General features: G+C 36.4%; 1 protein-coding gene across 1 annotated transcript in view; it reads right to left on the reverse strand.

Moving 5' to 3' along the window:
- Nucleotides 1–23,770, reverse strand: part of LOC105994946 (ran-binding protein 17-like) — a 51,858-nt gene that overhangs the window by 5,966 nt on the left and 22,122 nt on the right. The window contains exons 6-15 of the mRNA XM_013028615.1: nucleotides 22,598–22,764; nucleotides 21,313–21,378; nucleotides 18,859–18,963; nucleotides 17,236–17,401; nucleotides 15,010–15,083; nucleotides 12,427–12,546; nucleotides 9,915–10,061; nucleotides 9,174–9,346; nucleotides 6,421–6,614; nucleotides 1,064–1,169 (exon numbers count right to left, since the gene is read on the reverse strand). Of these exons, the coding sequence (XP_012884069.1) occupies nucleotides 1,064–1,169; nucleotides 6,421–6,614; nucleotides 9,174–9,346; nucleotides 9,915–10,061; nucleotides 12,427–12,546; nucleotides 15,010–15,083; nucleotides 17,236–17,401; nucleotides 18,859–18,963; nucleotides 21,313–21,378; nucleotides 22,598–22,764 (1,318 nt within the window). The remainder of the gene's footprint in view (nucleotides 1–1,063; nucleotides 1,170–6,420; nucleotides 6,615–9,173; nucleotides 9,347–9,914; nucleotides 10,062–12,426; nucleotides 12,547–15,009; nucleotides 15,084–17,235; nucleotides 17,402–18,858; nucleotides 18,964–21,312; nucleotides 21,379–22,597; nucleotides 22,765–23,770) is intronic.

A 23,770-nucleotide genomic window follows, 5' to 3' on the forward strand; every position in this document is an offset into this window, starting at 1 on the left:
ACACACACACACACACACACACACACACACACACACACACACACACACACACACACACCAAAAACATTAACATATAAACTTGCATATATATAAACGTTATAATATTTACATATGAGAATTTTCCTGCCAGGTGCTGGTGGTGTGATCCTAGCTACTCTTATCTCCAATTAACCACCAGAATACCAGAAGCAGAGTTGTGGCTCAAAGTGGTAGAGCACTAGACTTGAGCAAAAGAGCTCAGGGACAGAGCCCAGGCCCTGAGGTCAAGCCCCACAACTGACACAACAACAACAAAAAGAATTTTCCCTATTTTGGAATTGGTATGTTGGAAAAAAAGCTGGGAAGGTGGTTCCGTGGTAGAGTGCTTGCCTCGCATGCATGAGGCCCCACATAAGCAGAAAAAGCTGGAAGTGAGGTTGTGGCTCAAGTGGTAGAGCACTTGCCTTGAGCTGAAGAGCCGAGGGACAGCGTCCAGGCCCAGAGTTCAGGCCCCATGACCAACAAAAAACAAAAAACATGATCACTAGTTGAAAGATCTTTTTTTTTTTCTTAAAGGGAAAGCTTGTACTGAATCACTAGTACCTACTTGTTGTTTAGTGAGCCAGGCTTTCCCTGCATAGCTAAACTTGGCCTTAAACTTGTAGCCCAGGCTGCCCTGATCTTTGGAGCCTCCTTCTTCCTTAGTGCTGAGACTACAGGCATATACCATTATGCCATCATGCCAAAAATTAATAAATTTTTTGATGGCTGATGCCCTTTGCCCCAATTCTGCCAACATGCCAATGCCCCCCACTTCTGTAGGCTTTATCAGACCCTAAGTAGTAAAATGCAACCTAAATCTTTATATTATTATTTGGACAAATGTTTAAACAATATATGAGTTTATCATTTATTAAAGATTTGACTTGAAAATTAGCCTCTGAGCTCTGATTTTTCTCAGCAATAAAAAAGGACAGAATACTTTTCTCAAAAGGCCAATACAAAATGCTTTACCTCCTAATCCCAATAACCAATTGTATTAACTATTTAGTACATTCTTATCAACTCCATGACTGTTACTCACCGACAGGACAATTCTCCATCCATAGCATCATGTTCATCTGTACTAGTGTATGTTAGTCTTCCTCCTACGACTGTACCAACCAAGTACACCAGCCATGCAAGACGTCCTAACACACATGGGAGAAAAAGGTTTAACAAGTATTGATAAAGGTTAACTTTATTTTGGAGAAAACTCCCAAATTATCTAAATGATTTATTCTTCCAAAAAAAAAGGTGATCAACAATTATGAATTCAGTTGTTGGCAGAAAATGGAGAGTTGATAAGTTCACCATGTCATTTAAACAGTGAAAGTGGTAGATTTTAGAGCTAGTTAAAAGTACATACGAATCCCAGTTCTAATTTGCTGTTTAGCTCAAGTTACTTACCTCTTTAATTCTTTTTCTTTTAATTTTTTTATTTTTTTTTGTCGGTCGTGGGACTTGAACTCTGGGCCTGGGCACTGTCCCTCAGCTCTTCAGCTCAAGGCGAGCACTCTACCACTTGAGCTACAGCGCCACTTTACCTCTTTAATTCTTAAGAACTTTTACTTGCAAAGTGGAGAAAAATATCTACCATGAAAACTTAGGATAACAATTAAATTTAAACATGAAACGCTGAATCAATGTCTAGTGTGTGGTGGTACATGCCTGTAATCCCAGCATTTTGGAGCCTGAGGCAAGAAGATAATGAGTTCAAGACCAGCTGGGGCTACACGGTGAGATGTCTCCAAAATTTAATAAAGAAAAAAGGGAAGGAAGGATGGAGGGAGGGTTCTATGAACCAGTACCAGCCTCACTTCTGAGCATCAGTGTCATTGTGATGGGGCTAGTCTGATCATTTTGAAACTGCTTCTGTTTGGAACATAATACAGAATAATGATAACTGATTTATTCCCTTTAATTTTCTAGCCAGATTTTTAAAAAGTCTGAGCTTTCTACAGTGCAAGATACTGACAGCTGAGTTAGCCACAAGATGGCAAGTTAACAGCTTTTAAACAGTGACACAAATGGAACAACACAAATATTACTTTGGGACACCAAAACTGAGTGAAGAACGATAGCATTTGCTGGAGAAGTTTTACATCTAGATTCTGTAATCTAGATATAAGACTTGTTAAAAGTTTTGTTTTGCCAAAAAGAAAATTTGTGTTATTCATGAAAAAAACACTACATGAAAATTGAAACCTTTTAAAAAATAATGGTAAATTTTAAAAGGAAGTTTATTAGAGAAAACGAGTGCATGTTTATTCTTTTCTTGCTTTAGGAAGCAATGACTTCATTGTACAAGGAACTGAAAAGCAGCTATGTCCTGACTCTTAGGACCTTAAGCTAACCAAGTTAGCTTCAGAAATAAACAATAAAAGATTATTAGCTAAAACATAATGATAAACTATTCCCTAAACCTGAACAATTTTAAACTCACACCATTCAAACAAAAAACAGTCCCAAGCCCAGAGGCATGGCATCTGGTATTCCCACTGCTCAGGAGGCACAGACTGGGGAATCGGGGTGTGGGGCCAGCCCAGACACAAGGCTGACAAGACCCCCATCTTACTACTATTATAAGACAGGTATTCTGGTCCCAGCAGTAATCCCAGTGATGTAAAAGGCATAAAACAGGAAGTCTGTGCTTCAAGCCAGCTTGGGCAAAAATGTCACACTCTATTCAAAGAGTAACTAAAGCAAAAAAAGGGGGAGGCCCCTTTGGGTGTAGCTGAGGTGGTAGAGCACCATCCTAGCAAACTCAAGGTATTTTGAGACATGCCAAACACAGAAAATTATTGCATGGTCTCACTTATATGGAGAATCAAAAAATGGATATCTAGAAATTGCAAACTCTGCTTACAGAGGCAGGGAGAGGGAGAAAATGGAGAGAAGTAGGTCAAGGGAACAAACTTGCAGTTTTATAAAAGTCATCTAGCAAACTAATGTATAGCATGAGGACTACAATATATAAAATGGCACCATATACTGAAAACTACAATAGCTTTTGGCAATCTTATTGTGTACACACACACACAACTGTGGGAGGCAGTAGTGACTATAGAACCCATCTCATTACTCACTACATGTATGTATTTTAAAGCATCATGATACTTTTGGCTTACACCAAAAAAGAAAAAGAATCTAGTTCGGTAACAGAACTGCATCAATAAAGTTTAAGAATCAGGAAAACATAAAAACCTAAAATGCATTTAGAAAAAAATCTGATATGAACTCCATATCTATAATTTTTTAAATTTCATTTTCTGAGAGTAGATTTCCACGATAAACATTCCATTTCTCTATTCTGAAATGTTCAAGGCACTTGTTTTTAGCAGCTGTTCAAGTACAGAACGTTTTTTCCTTAACAAAATAATTATTGTTGTAATAATCTGTAATTATGGTTTATAACTGTAATAATCCCAAAGAAATCAGTCATTATCATGGATCACAAGTAATCGTTAACTACTGTTAATGACCTATTTCTTAGGGATTATTGTTTTCATAAACTATGACCATATCACCACAAATACGGAAGAGCAAGACAATACAAAAGAGATTATAATATAATAATAAACTTATTTTGTAACATTAAGAGCCATTAGGCATCTAAATTAAAGCACAGATAACAAGAGCATATAATTTTCTTGGTTCAACACAAACCAAAGTGTTCAGTCTGCCCAGAAGAAACTATACTACTACGTAAGTGTACAAATGAACAACTTTAGGCATATAGAAACAATTATTTTTAACACACTACATGTATCTTAAAAGGTAGATTATTTCTCACTGACCTTTTGACTACAAGGGATAAAAAGAAACACTTTCAAAAATTTTTCTGTTTCAGTCATTGAAAGAACCTGAAGCATTACTATTATTATTGTAGTAGTAGTTGTTATTACTACTACTACTAGTAGTAGTAGTAGTCAATCATGGGCCATGAACTCAGGACCTGGGCCCTGTCCCTGAGATTTTGGCTCAAGACTTGTGCTCTCCCACTTTGAAACATTGTTGCACTTCTGATTTTCTGGTGTTTAACTGGAGATAAGCTCACAAGTTGGCTTTGAATTGTGATGCTTAGATCTCAGCCACCCCAGTAGCGAGGATCACAGGCATGAGCCATGGGTGCCCAGCTTGAATTATTGATTTATTAAAACAAGGGAACAAGAAGTACACAATATTACTCCCACCAGACTGGAAAAATTTTCTAAAAACTTACATAATATTAACACTTCACTTAATCCTTTTCATACATCTTTGAACATTTATACTTTCATTCAAACAGGTCTTAGTTTTACAAAAAATCCTTTTGCAAGTTTGACAAGAAATGTACTTACTACCTTATGTATGTAACTGTAACACCTCTGTATATCACCTTGACAGTAAAATTAAATTAAAAAAAACCCTTTTTTCCTTTTAATGTAGTAGTATCTATCCTTATGAAAGCAAACATGCACTACCTGTTAAATATAATAACCCACACGCCTAGTTTAAAAGCCAGCATACTGCGACACAGTCACCCTACTAGTTCAGGCCTCTCTCTACAGTCATCCCATGCCTCCGACCCTGTGGGTACCATCATCCTATCTTTGGTGCATACTGTTCTTTTCACAATTATTACAAAGCATATATGTCTAGACAATGTATTTCTAGTGTCCTTCGTTTGGAAGCCTTATTAATTTTCATACTGTATAGTAACTTTCTGAGAGTTGAATAAACATGTCATTAAATACTTTTCTCTGACATTCATTCTGGTTAAGTATACCGATAGTTCACTTATTTTTATTGCTGTGTAGTATTCCATTGTGTGACCACTGTTATCTAAGTTATCAGGCTGATGAAAATTCAAGTTGTTTCTATTTTTTGTTGTACTGCACACACTGTCTTGTCCTATGTAGAGATCTTCTAGAGGACATGTAGAAGTGCTATATGTAAGTATTCAAATATTTTACTGTATAAGAAAACACCACATTCATTTTTTGTTTCTTTTCATTTCTATTTCTTTCTTTTACACTACTACCAAAAGTTTATAGGAATTTCCTTTGATCCACATTCTCCTGTAAGATTTCTGGTTTCTAGCAGGAATAACTAAAACCATTTCCCCTAAAATCAGGAACAAGACAAGGATGTCCATTCTTTCCACTCTGGACAGCAGTCTGGAGGATCCTCAAAAAACTAAACACAGGCCTTCCCTACGACCCAGCCATACCACTCCTGGGCTTCTATCCTGAGCATCATGAGCAGGATACAATAAAGACACCTTTACATCCATGTTCACAACAGCCAAAAAATGGAAACGACCCAGATGCCCCACAACTGATGAATGGATCCCCAAAATGTGAAATTTTATACAGCCATTAGAAAGAGTAATGTCATTTGCGGGGAAATGGATGGACCTAGAATAAACCATATTAAGTGAGGTGAGCCAAGAGTAGAGAGACAAACAGAGCATATTTTCTCTCATATGAAGAAGCGAGATCTAAAATACCAGGACACAATGGTAAATTTTAACAGGCTGATTATCTCTATAAATTTAAAAAAGCTTATCTTTAAAATTCTTGCTTCTGGTTATTTTTCTTTTTTCAGATAGGGTCTCGTTTATTTTCTGCCAGAGCTGCCTGGACTATAATCCTGTGTATGCCTCCCACATGGCTGTGATTAGAAGTAGAGATCACACAGATGACCTTTTTTTTTTTTTTTCTGTTGTGGGGCGTGAACTCTGGGCCTGGGTGCTGTCCTCAGCTCTTCAGCTCAAGGTAAGTGCTCTACCACTTGAGCCACAGCACCACTTCCAGTTTTCTGGTGGTTAACTGGAGATAAGGGTCTCACAGACTGTCTTGCCTGGGCTGGCTTTGAACTGTGATTCTCAGATCTCAGCCTCCTGAGTAGCTAGGATTACAGGCATGAGCCACCAGCGCCCAGCTCATATGAACTTTTTATTGAGGCAGAGGGGTCTCAATAACATTTAGTTGGGCTAGCCTCAAACTGCAGTCCTCTACCTCCCGAGTGGCTGGTCACCAGCCTATGATCAGGTATTAAGATCTTTTTTTTTAAATTGGCTAAAATTTGACTATGACTTTGCAAATAACCGATAGAAAAAAAAGAAGGAAGCATTATCAAGTAATAGACAAGTTATGTCTTGACTTAGTTGACAATTATGACCTTTTCTTGATAGTGATTCCATACAAAAATATTTATGAATCTGATGAAGGAAAATTTTTTAAAAAATCAATCACCAAGCCATCAAAATACTCAACAGGAAAATAGAATGATTTACACTAACAGTAGATACTGGGGAAAAATGCATAAAAATAATTTGCAGTAAGATTATCAAAGTAATTAATCATACTATTAATATCTAACATATTACTCACATAATATTCACACGAGACTGACCTTCTTGGATGGCCATGTCCACATTAGTCCCAGACGCTGAATGAAGAAGTTTTTGGTAGTTCTGTGCATTTTGGTCAAATAACTGGACAAGAAGAGTGCAGGTTTGCTCGTATTCACACCTGCTGACGGTGCACAGCTGTTCCAGCTGCTGGAACACAGTAGCAGTGTCGTCCAGAGGGTCATCTAAGCCATCTCTGAAAACACATGCAAGAAGCTTTGCAGAGAACATCACAATGTCACAGGCTCATATCCACAACATACACAGCCTACATTAAATAAAATTCTATGATGGGTTAAAAAAAATAATGGGTTGGAAAGCAAGAAATACAACAATATGTAAGAAGATGGCATAATTTTAACACAGAGAAAATACCAAAGAAGCCACACAACAATTACCAGAATAGGTCAATTTAGTAAGATCACAGTATACAAGGTCCATACATAAAACCAACTGCACTATTATGTAATGCTAACGAATAACTGAACATTAAGATATAAAACACTGAACATGAAGATATAAAAAAAGAACACCAGAACACATAACATATCAAGTAAATCTAACTAAATGCATTCAAGATTTCAAAGTTGGAATTTTTTAAGCACTATAAAGAAATCAAGAAACTAAATAAATTTAGATGGCTAGGTGTTGAATCTAATCAGAACCTATGGTTCCCACACTCAAAGAGGCTGAGATCCAGAGGATCACTGTTCAAAGCAGAAACCAGCAAAAGGCAGACCTAGGTGTGTAGAACACCAGCCAAGCCAGTGTAAGGCCTGATTGTTGAATAAGTAAATAAATAAAAGACACACTCGTTGAAGAATTGGATAGTTACAGTTTCAATTCTTTTCCCAAATTTATCTGCAATTCCAACCAATATCCTAGCAAAATTTCCTTGTACAAATAATCATTTCTATGACAGAATAATCAGGACAATTTTGCAAAGAGAGAACTCCTACTATCTAAAATATATTATAAAGCTAAATTTGAGACAGGGTACAGTTGAAAGACACAGGTAAATGAGAAGAGACTGTAGAAATGAAACCATATGCATGTGATCAATTACTTTTTGACACCAACGTAAAAGAAATTCAACAGAGAAAGAATAAGCTTTTCCACAAATGGTGCTGGATAATTGTCTATCTACAGTGAAAAATGGAAAGAGAGAAGATACAGGAGAAGTGAAGGAAGAGAGGAAGAATTTGAACCCTGTCTCATGTAATATGCAAAACTATTTCTTTACTTTGAGGCGGGGTTTTCCTATGTAGCCCAGGCTGGTCTTAAACTTATGATCCTCTGGGCTCTGCCTCCTGACCACTATGGTTGGCACAAAAATTAACTTGAAATTAATCATAGACTTAAATTATAAAATGCCTAAGAAAACAAAGATCTTTATGACCAAGATTAAAATAAAGGTCCCTTAGTTATGATATCATAAAACATAAAATAAAAAGGCACCAGTGGCTCCTGCCTGTAATCCCTGACTATTCAGGAGGCTAAGATCTGGAGGGTTATAGCCAAAGAAAAGTCTCTGAGACTCTATCTCCAAAATAATCAGCAAAAAGTTGGGCTGGAGTTGTGATTCAAATAGAATGCCAGCTGAACAAGCCTAAGGCCTTGAGTTCAAACACCAGTACTGAAAAGAAAGATAATAAACTAGACTCATCCAAATGTAAGACTTCTGCTCTCCTAGCGTCCATTTTAGAAAATGAAGAGGACTAATATTTTGTAAAACACATACAACAAAAATACTCATGAACAGAATATACAGAATTATCAAATTTCAATGTAAGAAAAGGACGGCAGATTTGATAATCACTTATTTACTTAATGCTCCGCACTATTACTTACTAAGAGAATGAGAGTATAAGTCACAATGAGCTAACTAGATGGTTTGAACAAGATAATATAGTAAGATGAGACTGCAGAGTGGATATAGTGTAGGTAGAAATGCAAAACATTTTAGCTACTTTGGAAGGCAGCCTGGTGGCTCTCTGTTAAAATACTACACCCTGGATATTTACTCAAAAGAAAAATTATATTCATTAAAACATCTGGCCAGGTACCAGTGGTTCACATCTCTAATCCTAGCTATTCAGGAGGCTAAAACCTTGAGGATCCAAGTTCAAAGCCAGATAAGGAAGAAAAGTCAGCTAAACTCTATCTCCAATTAACTAGCAAAATGCCAGCCTGGAGATATGGCACAGGACCTGAGTTTAAGCCACAGTACCAATACATACACAATATATACTGTCTCCACAGTATACAGCAATTTATTCACATTTTCACATTGCTAAAAAAAAAAAACAGAAACCATCCAAATGTCTACCCATAAGGAGTGAGTAAACTGACACATGTCAAAATGGAATATTACTCAGCAATGATATGTGGGCCAGAGCCATGACTTAACGATGAAAGGATCCAAAAAAATTTAGAGGGTTTATTACTAGCTACTACCTTGACTGTGGTAGCAGAATACAATTATATATACTTAATAGATTCATGTAATTTTAAGGAGGGTGAATTTTAACATTTTGCCTCAAACTTTAAAAATTCCAAGATGTTATGTTGAAAATAAACTATACTACTTGTGGGTGGGGATGGAAGGGAAAAACTGGAGAGAGTCCAAAAGAAATGTACTCATCACTTGACTATGAAACTGCAATCCCTTTGTATACCAACTTTAAAATAACAATTTTTAAAAGTAAAAAAAAAAAACCTGCAAGATAAAAATACAACAGAAACACTTAAATACCTTACAACTATGGCAACAGATTCCAACCGGGAAGTAATAAAGGCCTTGGTGATTTCAGGTGCGTAAGTATCTAGTAGGTGGGGTTCAGTTGATTTTACAAAAGGAACTGATGCTACCATCCTTTGCCACAGAGTTAATAAATAATGAACACTGTTGGGAGCAAACTCCCAATGCTGAAAAGAAATAGAACAAACATTATTTACAATGACATTATAGCTTTCTAGAAAATCAGAGCGAAATTACTAGATTCATTTTAAATTAACTTTTATTCTGATTACATAACTACTAAACATCTAATATAGCAAATTTTAAAAAGAATAAAGTAGAAATCAAAATCTCCCATTACTATACTAATCAAGAATGATCACTACACACAATGTTACAAGATTTCCTTTAGATCATGCCAAGAATGTTTTTCAGGCCCTATAGAAAATGTTTCTAAGGTACCCTCCAACTTGCAAATTTTGCAATAACACAATCTGTAAAAATATTCATTTATTTCTTCACATTTATTTTGCAACAGCTTCTAACAGCATCCTTCAATTATCAGACATTTAACAATCTTCTCAATTATTACTACTATAAATGTAGCAATGAACTTTTTACCTAAAAGCTTTGCAAAGACCATTTCAACAAGGTGCTCAGGAAATGTTAAAAGAGAGAAAAAAACTCAAGACCTTTACCAAGAAATTACTTTAAAACTATCTATAGATTTAACATCAGTTATCTACTTTTGCTTACCTGTAGGCTAGTAACAGTAAAATTAGCAATTAATCTGATAACTTCAGGATACTCCTTCACTGTAACCAATTCTCCCAGCTGATAGTTTGTTTTCAAACGAGCCAAAAATCGACAAAATTCATGATAATTTCCTGGATCAGACAAACCCTAAATTATGAGACAAGAAGAAAGGCTTTTATAACCAAGTAGCATATTCATGATAAAACCATAGTAACACATTGGTAATAAAATCAGTAAATTTTCAAAATATTTTATTTACTGTCACCTAAGTTTTCATGGGACAATGGTACTTTGTGTCAAGTGATTCCTTCTAAACTTACTATTGTTGTCAATTATTGATAGTAAGAAATTCAAAACAGAGTTTTAGAAAGAACTTTTGTTCCACAATGATAAAATGTGTTTGGGATCCTATGACACAAAAAACAAGTGTATGTATTTTTCAAGTCAACAATAAACTTGAAAAATATTTAAGATTTAAACACTGCTGAAATTCTGTAAAGAAACAATACACACTAGGTTTAAATGGCCTAAGTGTGCACATAAATAACAGATTTGTTCCTTTCTGGTTTTTTTTTCCTTTTTCTTTCCTGATGATACCAAGTAGACAGGCACTCTAGACACTTGAGCCATACTCCAACAATTTTTGGCTTTAGGTTGTTTTTCAGACAGGGTCTCAAGTTTTTTTTTGCCTGGGGCTGGGAAGGTGGCTCAGTGGTAGAGTGCTTGCCTTGCATGCATGAGGCTCTGGGTTCGATTCCTCAGCACCCATAAGAAAAAAGAAAAAAGCTGGAAGCGGCACTGTGGCTCAAGTGGTAGCCTTGAGCTGAAGAGCTGAGGGACAGCACCCAGGCCCAGAGTTCAGGCCCCACAACCGGACCAAAAAAAAAAAAAAAGTTTTTTTTGCCTGGACTGACCCTAAGACATCAGCCATTCTAACTAGGCCTCCCATGTATCTGGGATCACAGACATGCAACACCATACTCAAATATTATGATGATATAAGACCTGCTAAATTCTTGTTGGTTGGACTTGAGCCATAATCCTTCTGATTTCTCTTCTCAGTATCTGCGATTACAGGTGTGAGCCTTTAGAATTTTTTTAAATACAATTCTTACTGAGTATGTTCAGTTATTGAATCCTCAAATTAACTCAAGTTTTCAATTGAATAGTCAGTCAAACAAATTACTACATTCCAGGGAGCATTGCTAACAAAATACAAGATACATAGGTGACTTTGGGGGAATGTTAGAGAAAAAGAGAAGACCATGAGAGGTCTACCAGGCTGTGGGTGTGGAACAATCTCAAGTTTGCGCTTGCTTTGAAAGCTCAAACCCTAGGTTCAATTTCAAGCAACACACAAGCATACACATATGTACAAACACACTCTCAGGTACCTGCCTCCCCAGTGAGCTTTATAATTGCTACACTTGTACTGTACCTGGCATGAAATCAATTTTTTAAGTATCTGCTTAATACCTAAAGAATCTAAAGAAAGTTCACTAGCAGGAACTCCAGGAGTATCATCTAATAATCAAGACCAGACTCCAAAAAAATTTTGTAATTAAAAAATTTGTGACTAACATTTTTTACAGATGCTTATGATTCTAAAATTATATTAAACTTCAACAGTGAAACAAATGACTTGATATAACACTTTTCAAAATATTGCTCACGATAGTGAGCTTAACAAGTCAAATAAATTGGTGAAATCCAATTTATTCTTTTGCAACACAAGTAAATTTCACACCTGTACTAAATTGAAAAATTAAAACAGATCAATTACCCATAAGACTCCTAAAATTAACCTGTAAATATAATTTTTTTTTGTAGAACGTATACAAAGATACTATCTGATCCTCCAAGAAGGATTATTAGTGACCAAGAGAGTTAAATAAACCTCTTTAAGTGGTCATTTATCCTTTAAAAATCTATAATGAACAGATACTTTAAAACAAAGTAAAACATGAAACAAAACATTTATGTAGGCACCTCAATCACTCATTAACAATGGCTTTCCTATTCTTTAAAATGAACATTGACACTAATTCTCTGAAGTTAGTGCAGAATTGGTTTTCTAAATCTACAAACACTTATTTGTCCACAAGAGGGCAAAAAGACACTATTTCATAATTTAAATCCACTTATTTCAATATTAACATTCAGACTTATATTAAATCTCCTAGTTTAGAAGACAGACATAGCCTCTGAATTAGTTTAACAATAACCAAAAGAATAAAGCAAAGGCGGCAGCACAAGAAGAGATACAACCTCTATTCACAGTTGCTTATAAGAAAACATGAAAAGAAAACACAAGGCACACACAAAGCCCACCACAGAAATATTCACTTCCTAAACTGCTTACTGCTTTTATAAATGAGACCTATAGAAAAAGAGTAAGATACTAAATATGGTCTTCTAGAATTATAATAAATTCATGATGAGTTTATTGTGTGCCTTAAACAGAAATACTATTTATATATGCTAAATAGTAATTGTATTGCTTCATACATACCTGAGGGTTTTCAAGTATCCTTTTTACTCCACTAATTAAATTACCAAGGTACTTGGCCCGTTCAGGACTGCTAAATAAAGACCTTCTTGTAGAGGCAAACTGAACTAAGCATGAAAGAGCCTTAAAAAAAAACACACACACACACACACAAAAAAAAACTCATTTCAATTTTAAGTGTAGCTATGGTCACATGCAACAAATACTAGCCTTTACTGTAAAATGTAGTTCATTCTGTTAAAAATACAGAAGCATTCAAAGTTAAATATTAATCACTATGACTGCACGTAAGCCTTGTGCCCCACCACTTAGGCTTACTACCCGCGTATATTCCCCTCCAGTGTCTTCTCCTTCTTTAAGCTTGGCAGAGTAAGGCCTGTCTGACATGCCTAGGTTCAGAAAGCTCCCGCTACAGATAACACCATTTTGTTTGCAAATCAGTGAACTGTGTTTCTATCATAAAGAAAATTCCATTTTATGCTACAATATATTTGAGAGCTATTTGTAAACTATACATCTTGGTTCTTGCAAGGCAAGATTCTGTACCTCTGACTTAATCAAGTCAATCCCATATGTAATATTATCTTCAGCAACAATTTAGAAAGTACGGCTGGAATAAAAATTTTCTAAAAAATCCTAATAATTGGGACTGGGAAGATGGCTCAGTGGTAGAGTGCTTGCCTTGCATGCATGAGGCCCTGGGTTTGATTCCTCAGCATCACCTAAGCAAAAAGAAAAAAGCCAGAAGTGGCGCTGTGGCTCAAGGGGTAGAGCGCTAGCCTTGAGCTGAAGAGCTGAGGGACAGCGCCCAGGCCCAGAGTTCAGGCCCCACAACTGGACCCCCCCCCTCAAAAAAATCCTAAAAATTACTCATGGTCTATTTACTTTCCCACTTTACAATTTTACTACTGAATTCTAGTGATACTTAACTAGAGTCTATTTTCCAAAGTGAGAGGCCTCTAACTGAACTGTAAACCAAAACAGCTTATCTATGATGTTGATTTGTGTCCACATATTTGCTTGCCTAACTGTTGAGACTTACATATTTCATTATTAGATTTCATTCAAAGTGTCGGATTCTTTTTTTTTTTTTATGTTGGTCATGGGGCTTGAACTCAAAGCCTGGGTGCTGTCACTGAGCTTCTTTTGCTCCATGCTAGTGCTTTACCACTGAGCCACAGCACCACTTCAGGTTTTTCTGGTGGTTAACTGAAGATAAGAGTCTTGGGACGCTCCTGCCTAGGCTGGCTTTGAACCGCGATCCTCAGCTCTCAGCCTCCTGAGTAGCTAGGCTTACGGTCATGCCCACCATCACCTGGCTTGATTCTTTTTGAGGGAGCAAATAAGTACAAAAATCAGGTTATTCTCATTTTAGACATGCTCCACTAAGTCCCAACCCCTTGTTGTTAAATCCAAAAACCAAAATCTCTCACTAAGGACTCTGATGTACAAGCTTGGGTCCCACTCAGGGTTTGGGATAACAAAACTCTGGGTTCTGATGCCAGTGCTGCCCTGGCAGTCACTTAGCCACTCCAGGTCTGCTCTCTGTGTCCTGTGTCTACCTGGTGAGGACCACAGCAAACCTTATAGGGCCACAGTAAGGAGCGAGGTAAGCACCATACCATACCGAAGAGCATGTCCAACAAATGCTACTGCACAGAGCAAATGAAGGAACCTTTGTGTTTTATCCCAGAACAACCATGGGGCATGGGGCACAACCAAGAAACATGAACCCTCCGCGAAACCTAGTTTAATCTTAGATTCTAGATGTTCCTTCCTAGTGATAACATACCCAGACAAATGTACCAGTGACTTTAAATCTGACATCTTTCCTCAGGAAATAGTAATATTAGAATCCTTACTTTATTTTTTGAAACTTTTAACAATGCTAGATCCATTTTACAGGTATTTTTTCTGGTAGTAATGGGATTTGAACATTTGCCATGCAGGCATTCTTCCACTTGAGCCACACTACCAGCCTTCAGATCTATTTTAGAGTCCACCAACTTAGTGCCCAGAGTGTCAACATTCTATATAACAAGAGGTAACAAAAGTTTGGCATGCAATAAAATTTGATTAAAAATAAAGTACTAAGCAGAAAAATCAAGTGAGCAGATCCCCCTATATTGCTCATTCAGCAACGTCTGATGAAGGCTGCCTATCAAACGTAAGACAGGCAGGCTGGGGCGGGGGGGCAGTGGCTCTGATGAAGGAGCTGATTGATGCCTGGCCATGGACTGATGGGTGTTAGTTAGGAAGGAAGGAAGACATATTTAGAGGTTCCTACATTGTCCTGGCTCTACTGGTCTAGGCTCATACTTTATAAAATGGAATGAACTGCTGGCAAAATAAACAAAACCTGACCAATAGCTTAAGCAATATATACCCCAGCAGAGCCACAAGAAAAAGTAGAAAGGCCATCTGATCAAGTATAAAAGGAGACTTTTTTTTTTTCTTTTTGCTTATGTGGTGCTGAGGAATCGAACCCAGGGCCTCTGGCATGCAAGGCAAGCGCTCTACCACTGAGCCACCTTCCCAGCCCCAAAAGTAGACTTTTTAATGAGGCAATATATAACTTTTACTTACTAACTGAGAGAGTAGTGGTGGAAGGGAATGATACAAATTGAAAAAAAGATTCAATGTTTCTGGTTCCAGGAAAACTGAAAAACAGAAAAAGTATCTTCTAGTACCATTACTTTGAATACTGTGATCTTAGCAAAGTAGCTATTATCATGCAAACTGAGAACTCTAAGATCCATCTTTAGAACTGCAAACTATTATTATTAAAGGTACAGTTAATATATAAACAGGACAGTTTAAAACTATCAAAAAATAAACAGCACTAGAAGGCTTGTAATAAACAATACCTAAATCCGATACCATCCCAAGTACTTCTCAACATATTTACATGTTTCCAAAGAATAGTCCATACCACTAGTTCCTCATTTGATTATATTACTTTAGATAAAAGAAGGATTTTTATTTTAGAATATGATGCTTTACCTGCCTAACTCACTACAATCCATCCCTTCTTTCTTCTATGATCACCTTTTGTGATTAAATCAATCCTAAGAGTTTATGAGTATAATTATGAAAAGGATGTTAACAGCTGAGCCAGAGTATATTACAATCCTATCACATTTATACTGTTCTCTGTATCTAATCACAGCATCTTCTCGTGCTTAGTTATGTTTCTTTCCCATTGTTCTGATAGATCCACAAAATGTTTTTCATAACATTTTCCACACAATCAATAACATTAAATGACCCATCAACTTCTGTTCTCCTGCTCCTGACTCTTGTAGGCTTCCTTTTGACTGGCTGTCCTACCTTTATCATACAACTGACTCCTTTTCACATCTACTCATTGTCATTTTGTACTCGTGTCCTTTTTCCAAGTCTCTTTCTTTCACTTTTTTGGCTTGTATATGAAGTGGAGAACAAGGACATGAAAGCTAAATTTGGGGGAGGATTTCAATGTTTAAAAGCTCTTTATTCTATCTTACACTTGATAAGTCACCTCTGGTTTGACAATAACTTTCCCTCAGAAGTCTGAGTTATACTGTTAGCTTCCAGGGTGCTGAGAAACCTAACACCATTCTATCACAACCTTACTTTTGTCTTCCCTGGGACTTTTTCTTTTCTTTTTCTTTTGTATTTCCCTGGGACTTTTCCCCTTTATCTTTCCTATTCTAAAATGCCAAAATTGTAAAGCTTAGTCTTTTTTTTTTGCTGGTCCTGGGCTTAAACTCAGGGCCTGAGCGCTATCCCTGAGCCTCTGTGCTCAAGGCTAGCACTCTACTATTTGAGTCACAGCTCCACAATTCTGGCTTTTCCTGAGTAGTTTATGTTAGAGATAAGAGTCTCATGGCCTTCCTGCCTGGGCTGGCCTCGAACATTCAATACTTAGATCTCATCCCTGAGTAGCTAGGATTATAGGCATGAGCCAATGGCACCCGCTGTCTTTTTTTTAATCTTCAGGCAGGGTACCTGGTGGAACTTGAAATTAAAAACCTTATGTCTTTTAGTGTTGACAACTTTTGGAGGTATTACTACTGGTTTTCAAATTTCTGTTTCCTCTGTCCTCTCTTTGTAGAATACCTAACAGTCAAATGTCAATCATGTTAGATTCACTTGTAACTTTTTTATATTATTTTATTCAACATCTCCTTGCTTTTTTATTTTGTTTTCTTAATTTCAGTAACTGTCTATTCCAACTTTTCTACTGAAGGACTTATTGGCAACTGACTCTTAAATTTGTAACATATGTGAAACTTTCCTTTTCAAAACAATGTCTTTAGGAGTAGTATAAATAGGGAAGAGTATGGAGAAGTTTTTTGTTTTGTTTTCCAGAAAATGGTTTTTTTAGCCAAGTCCTCTACTCCAGGACATTTTTCTGGAATGTGGGGAAACAAATTGCTTCTTTAGTGAAGTTGTACCTTTACTATGCTACATTACTTACTCTAATGCATTCTCTGCTCACATCTCTTGCCAACCCTTAGGTCTTTTCCTATTGTTTATCTGCAAGCTCCCAAACAAAGCACTCAATTTTCACTCTTAAATCTGCTTTCCAAATGGTTCTAGCTCTCCTTCCCTATAGGTCTTTTTTTTTTTTTTCAAAATCCAAACCCAGCACTTACTATGATATGGATTGAGAAACATTTTAACCCTGGATATCAGCAGCTACTTTGGGCACAAACCCTCTTGAGCTTTCTTGTGACTGCAAAGGGTGAAACTAGACATACTATATGAGCAAGGATACCACTAACTCCGTGTATGCTAACCATCCCTTATGCTAAGCGTTCCTCTCACTTGTTCTCCATGATGTTGGGATCTGTACTGTGCAAAGATCATCAGCAGACTCATCTGCTGAACTGCCAATGAAGTCGAAGTTGAGGCAATTGAGGACCAGTTTCAAGACCTGCATCACCAGACTTTGTTGACTTTGATCCTGAAGATTTAAAGGTTTGGCCAACACCTAAAAAAAAGTTCAAAATAAAATAAAGCATTCTGAATCAACAGATGAATATTACCTACCTAAATTTAAATAATATCTCAATGCCAAATAAAAATAGTAAAAAATTATGAAATTATATTGTTCCAAATATTAGGGAAAATAGTAAAAATTATTCATTTTACACAAATTTCTATAATAGATTGAAATGTTTGTAAAATAAAAATTATTTCCATTTGACTACATATAGCAGGTCACTTTCTGATATTGTAAGAGGAAACATTATGACAAATAATTTACATAACAAAGTCTATCAGACTGTTAGAATGGAGGAGGATGCGCACATAATCCCAACCAGCATAATGATGTCCATTCTGACACTCAGAAAAGACCAAGCCTTTACAAGTACAGGAAGAAATGGTAGGAAGTGTGGGATTCCCCAAGAATCCCAATAATACAAGAAGAAATAAGTGGAAGTGCGGCTTAAGGGTTAAAGTGCCAGCCTTGAGTAAAAATGCTCAGTAAGAACATGAGACTCTGAGTTCAAGTCCCAGTACCAGCACAAAAAAAATTACTTTTCAAAGTAGAGATATGTCTCAAACAGTAGAGGGCTAGCCTTGAACAAAAAAGCCCCGAAAGAGTGCAGAGCCCATATGAAGGAGAGTCTTAATCTGACTTAGTGTGGCAAACCCTAATCCAAAAGTTGGTCATCCCTAATTCAGAATACCTTATATAATCCCCAAAACCTTATAATCCAAAAACCTTTTGGGTACCCAGGTGATGCTCAAAAAAGTTTTGTTGAAGTTCAGATTTTAGATTAATGGATTAGGAAAGCTCCACAAGTAAAGTCTACGCAAATATTCTAAAATCCAGAAGAACTTTAAAAGCTGAAACATTCTCATCCAAAGTATTGAAGATACCCTGTAATAGAGAAGTGAAATAAGCAGAAACTAGTGCTTAAGGAACATACTGTGAGAAATGATGTACTCAGCCAACTAACAAGCTGGAGCAGCAGTACAATTCTGAATCATATGCCAAGGGCAGTAGAAACAAATAAGAATTCTTATTTCCCAAAGATATGACTAAACTCAGGTCATTTAGAAAAACAATGAATAAATTTTGATAATTAGAAAAACTTACTCTCAGTTCATTTTTTCATGTGCCCCATCAAAATATGGACAAGCAGAAAAAGCGCAAAATCGAATTCCTTTCTATAGCTAAGAACTGGACAGTAGGAAGACATTAAAAACTATCTAAAGACACGTATTACATTTCCTTTGGGTTTTACCTTACAGAATCCAATGAGTAAAAGTGAAGTTTTTGAAACTTTTTCTAGATTAGTATGAATTTACTACACTTAATATATATAACAATGCTTTTAAAAGGAGAACTGGGGAAGGAAAAACCAATTTGAAATTATTTTCCAACTCTTAAAATTTCCTAAATACTTTAACTAGAAATTAAATTATTAAATAACTTACTTCTTTTAGAAGAGAGCATGCTAGTACTAATATGTCTTTGAGAGAAGTGTCACGAAATGAGGTAGCTATTTTCCTGTGTTTTGCTGAAGGTCTAGAATAATCAACCTAAAAAGACCAAGATGAGTGAGTAACCAAACCTACCAAAAGGAATAGCAAATCCTGGAAATAATTATTTAAAAAATCATAAAATACAGGTCTAAAACCTCCCCAATAAGTGACTTACTCATGGCTAATCAAAGAGCCAAGGCAGACTAGCTAACAACACAGGTTTCTAGACTGTTTCAATTCAGTGAGCTTCTCGCAGAACACACTGACCCAAAAATTAAAAGGCAGAGTTGATTGCACTTTCATAGACAATGTGAAATAAGCTGATCATAAACAACAGATACTATCAACTGTGAAAACAGTCACCCTAATTCATATTATGCAAGTAACAACTTTCCATTCCACAGATGCCCCTGTAAAATGAGAAATCTGTACAATACCCTTCAAATTCTAACATTCTAGAATTAGTCGGCTGAACTAGTTATAGAAAAATCCTTCCACAGGAAAGTGATATGCCTATCATTGGTTTATGTCTCTTAATATTCTAAAAATGCCATGTGAACTGGTATTCTGAAAAGTATAATCAGATAATTTATTATGTAATCAGCAGCTTCATCCTTCTGAATATCTTATTAACTAAAAGCATGTTTTTCTACCTTTGGCAGCGTCGGGGACTGGATTCAAGATTCTGTGCTTGGTAGGCAGGCACTCTACCTCTTGAACCATGCCTCTAGTCCCTTTTTGTCTTTGTTATTTATTTTCATTTTTTGTGCCACTGCTGGAGCTTCAACTCAGCCTGGGCACTGTCCTTGAGCTTTTGTGCTCAAGGCTAATACTTGTGCCACAGCTCCACTTCCGGCGTTTTAGTGGTTTATTGAAGATAAAGAGTTTCACAGGCTTTCCTACCTGGCTGACTTTAAAATGTGATCCTCAGATCTCAGCCTTCTGAGTAGCTAGGATGATAGGCATGACCCACTGGCACCTGGATTTCTCGTGGTTATTTTTTGAGATACGATCTCACTTTAAACCCAGACTAACCTGGGCTGCATTCTCCTTCTCCTGTTTGTCCTTGTCACTGGGATGACAGGCATGCACCATAGCATGAAGCCCTTGTGTTACCCAGGGCTAGATTAACAGGCATGTACCACAGCATCTAGCCAGTGGTAGAAATAGAGGTCTCTACAATTTCTTTTTGTCAAGGCTGGCTTCAAATCATGACCTCCAAATCTTCACCCTCCAAGTAGCCAGGATTTTAAGCTTGCGCTACTGTGGCCAGCTTAACAAAATATTTTTAAGAACTTACAAGCCTACAGCTTGAGTCATATAAAATGAAGTATGTTTAAAACTATACTGTTTTTGTGAATATAGCTCAGAGGTACAGTGCTATTTGCTAATGACTTCAAGATAGAACACACATATAAATGGTATGTTAGGCTGAAATTCCTTTGTATATTATTTGAAGATAGAAAAAAAAAACATTTCTAGCTATACCTACTGCTACAACAATGCTTTTCTCATCCAGCAGCTACACATATTGTCAGCTATGCCTACCTTATGCTCCCAGCCAGCTTGTCAGGTGGATTAAAGTATACGTTGGGATTGTGTGGAACTGTCTTATAATAAAGTGAATCGTAGAGTTTAAAAACTGTCATCATCTTGGTGTGTGTGTATATGTGAGAGAGACAGAGAAAGAGAGAGAAGAGACAGAGACAGAGAGAGAAAGAGACAGAGACAGAGAGAGAAAGAGACAGAGATAGAAAGAGAGAGAGAGAGAGAGAGAGAGAAGGGATGGACTATATATATATATATAAGTACAGGACCCCACAGTGCTGAGATCTATGCATGTTTGTTTAACAAAGTTGGATGCCCCAGCATTTGGCCAATAGATGTTAAGAATTATTATCTTGATATGGAGACTTCCCTTTACTAGTATGAAGTGACCTTCTTGGTCTCCTTCAATTAATTTTTATTTAGACTCCACTTTGTTGGTATGAATATGTCTACTCTTTGGGCCTGTTTTTGATGATTCCTTCTGAGTATCCATTGTTGAGAATCAATTCATGAAGTTGCTTGTCTTTTAGTTGTAAGTGAATAAAGGTTTCTCTTTTGCATATGACTTATCTCTTATGGTTCATTATAATTATATATGAGCACCAAAGAATATTGATCCACATGCTCATGGAGCAAGAACCATGCCGAATTCCCTGCTCTTCATCAAACATTGTACGTTGCTGGTAGCATGGAAGCATTCCTCTACCTCTCTATCCCACTAATAAAACAAGACATACACAAAAGACCTGATCAGAACACAGTCTGATGCCACACAGAAATACACTTAAACACACATAAGCAGCAAAGAAGCAACACCACATAAGCAAACTTCCTGTCCCATTAGATGGAAAAGCTTACCAAGTTCATTTCCTGAGTCAGCTCAGAAAGGATCATCACCCCTATTACGCAGTGCTCCACAGTTCCCTGTGGAGGAAAAGACAAAGTTAGCCTAAGTGGAAATACATGGTTGGTTCTTAATGTGTCAACTAACTTTAAAATACCAACAAAATACACAACAGTATCTCTCTTAAAATAGTTTAAAAAATCACTATGAGTTATATAAATAAAGGAATTTCAAGCTCAGTTTTTTAACAAAAAATTCAGACTCGAAGAAGAAAATACACACTTCTCTCTACATGATACTCTATAAAGTGTCTTCAACACCACGGATGCATAATAAACTAAGCTTCAGAATATGAGTTTAGTATTCTTTTAAAAGGCCATAAATAAGAATGAGCAAACAGTTGGTTTTAGTTCTTTCTATTTGTCTGAAGCCTACCTCCAAGAAAGCATTTAACTGGAGGGATCTGAATATATCAGATATTAACTAAAATAATTTTCTTGCAATTAGGATTATGTTCCTATGAAAAAGAACATGTATCTTTAAATATCTGAATCAACCCAAGGAAGAGGCACACAGGAGGCAAAAGCACATTTATGACTAGGCTATAGGACATACAATCACCATGTAGAATAGCAAGTGAAATTGCTGGAATATGTAGTGATCTATTGGGTTTGGGGGGGTTCTTCTTTTTGCCTTCTTTCTTTCAAGTATCTAAGTTAAATACACTAAACTAAATATTTAATATGTATATACTATGACTTCAATAAGTGAGATGAAAAAGATTCTTAAGATTATTGGGCAGTCAACTAAAAAACACAGGATTTGTCAAGAAGCTAACTATAGGCTTTAGTATATCGTTGAGTGACCTTGTATAAATTATTGAAGACTCAGTTTCCTTACTTACAAAATGAAGCTCATGTCACAGGGCTATACTGAGAATTAAATCAGATAACGCATAAAGTGCATTATGTGCATGCTTTGTGTGTATGCAGTATATACCCACATTACACAGGGCTATACTGAGAATTAAATCAGATAACGCATAAAGTGCGTTATGTGCATGCTTTGTGTGTATGCAGTATATACCCACATTATAAAGAACATTTTCTTTTTCTTCTGAAGTTAGAAATGTTTTGGCAGTTATAGAACAGTGTGAGTTTTTACTTACTGATAATAAACAATAAAGAAGCCAAAGATCAAATAAGTGGTCATTACTAAAGGCCTGGTAGATATGCTATAAACAATTCAAAACTAAAAATAAGTACTGATAGCTCTAATAATTTAACAATGCCTTCTTACCTGGAGAAATTTCTTCACATCAGCAATAATTTCTCTGAAGACAAACTGGTCTTTCTGAACCTCAAACCACCCCAACTTAGTAATTTTAGCAATAACTTGAATAAGAGCTTGAATGACAAAGGGAGCCAACTTAGGTTGTGATGCCACATAATTCAAAATATAGTTTCCTATAAAGAAAATATTTTATTATTGGACTTTTGAGAAACATAATATGACAATCAAGTGAAGAAAAAAAGAGGAGACATATAAGATATGCTTGCTGACAATGAGTTAATCCCTACTCTCAAGATAGGTATTTTATATAGTCAATTCTATGAAACTTGTTTTGAGGCAAATCTGTTCCATGGCATTTTGTTAAATTAAGGGATAATTTGAGTATAATATAAATATCACTTTCCCTTAATAATTCCATTTACAAATAATTGGTCGGTAAATACAGAAAGGTGCAAGGAAGCCAAAGGAACCAAACCTCAAACATCTACCCAAAACCTCATGTCACGCCCCGTGCAATCAGCCACGTCCGTCCTACATCAGAAGAGTCCTTCTATCACTTGGTAAAAACTCATACAGCCCTAATGAGGAGTTGCTGAGAGACAGGGGTGCAGCTCTGTGGTAAAGCAACCGCCTAGCAAGTGCAAGGCCAGAGTGCCATTCGAGAAAGGCAAAGGGAAATAAAGAGAAAACAAAAACTAATAAAGGAAGCTCATCAATTCTACTCTTTTCCCCCAAATTTCAATCATTCTTTAAGTTTGAAGCATAGATACTCTCCCCAGTTTATGAGGCAATATCCCAATAAATCCATTCTAAATTAACACTATCCTAGGTTGAAACTGCATTTTAGGCACCTAATCTATAGAACATCACAGGTAGCAAACCATGCTCTATGAAACAGTGCTATGTAAACACCCTCAAGGTCCCTGGTGACTGGCAACTGCAGCTCTCTGCCTCTAGCCAGCACCACAAGATGGCACACAGCACACATCCAAGTTCAAGTGTTGACATGAATTTTCCACTGGACGTGTACCACTTTTGCATCATAGTAAAGTAAAAACAAAACAGCATCCTAATTCAAATCTCTGTTAAGTCAAGGAACATCTGAATTCCTATTTCTAAAAATGTTTCCAGTTTAAAAATATAAGTCAAATAGACAATCTGAATTCATGTATAAAGAAA

This window comes from Dipodomys ordii, unplaced genomic scaffold, assembly GCF_000151885.1.
Source record: "Dipodomys ordii isolate 6190 unplaced genomic scaffold, Dord_2.0 Scaffold112, whole genome shotgun sequence".
Taxonomy (NCBI): Eukaryota; Metazoa; Chordata; class Mammalia; order Rodentia; family Heteromyidae; genus Dipodomys; species Dipodomys ordii.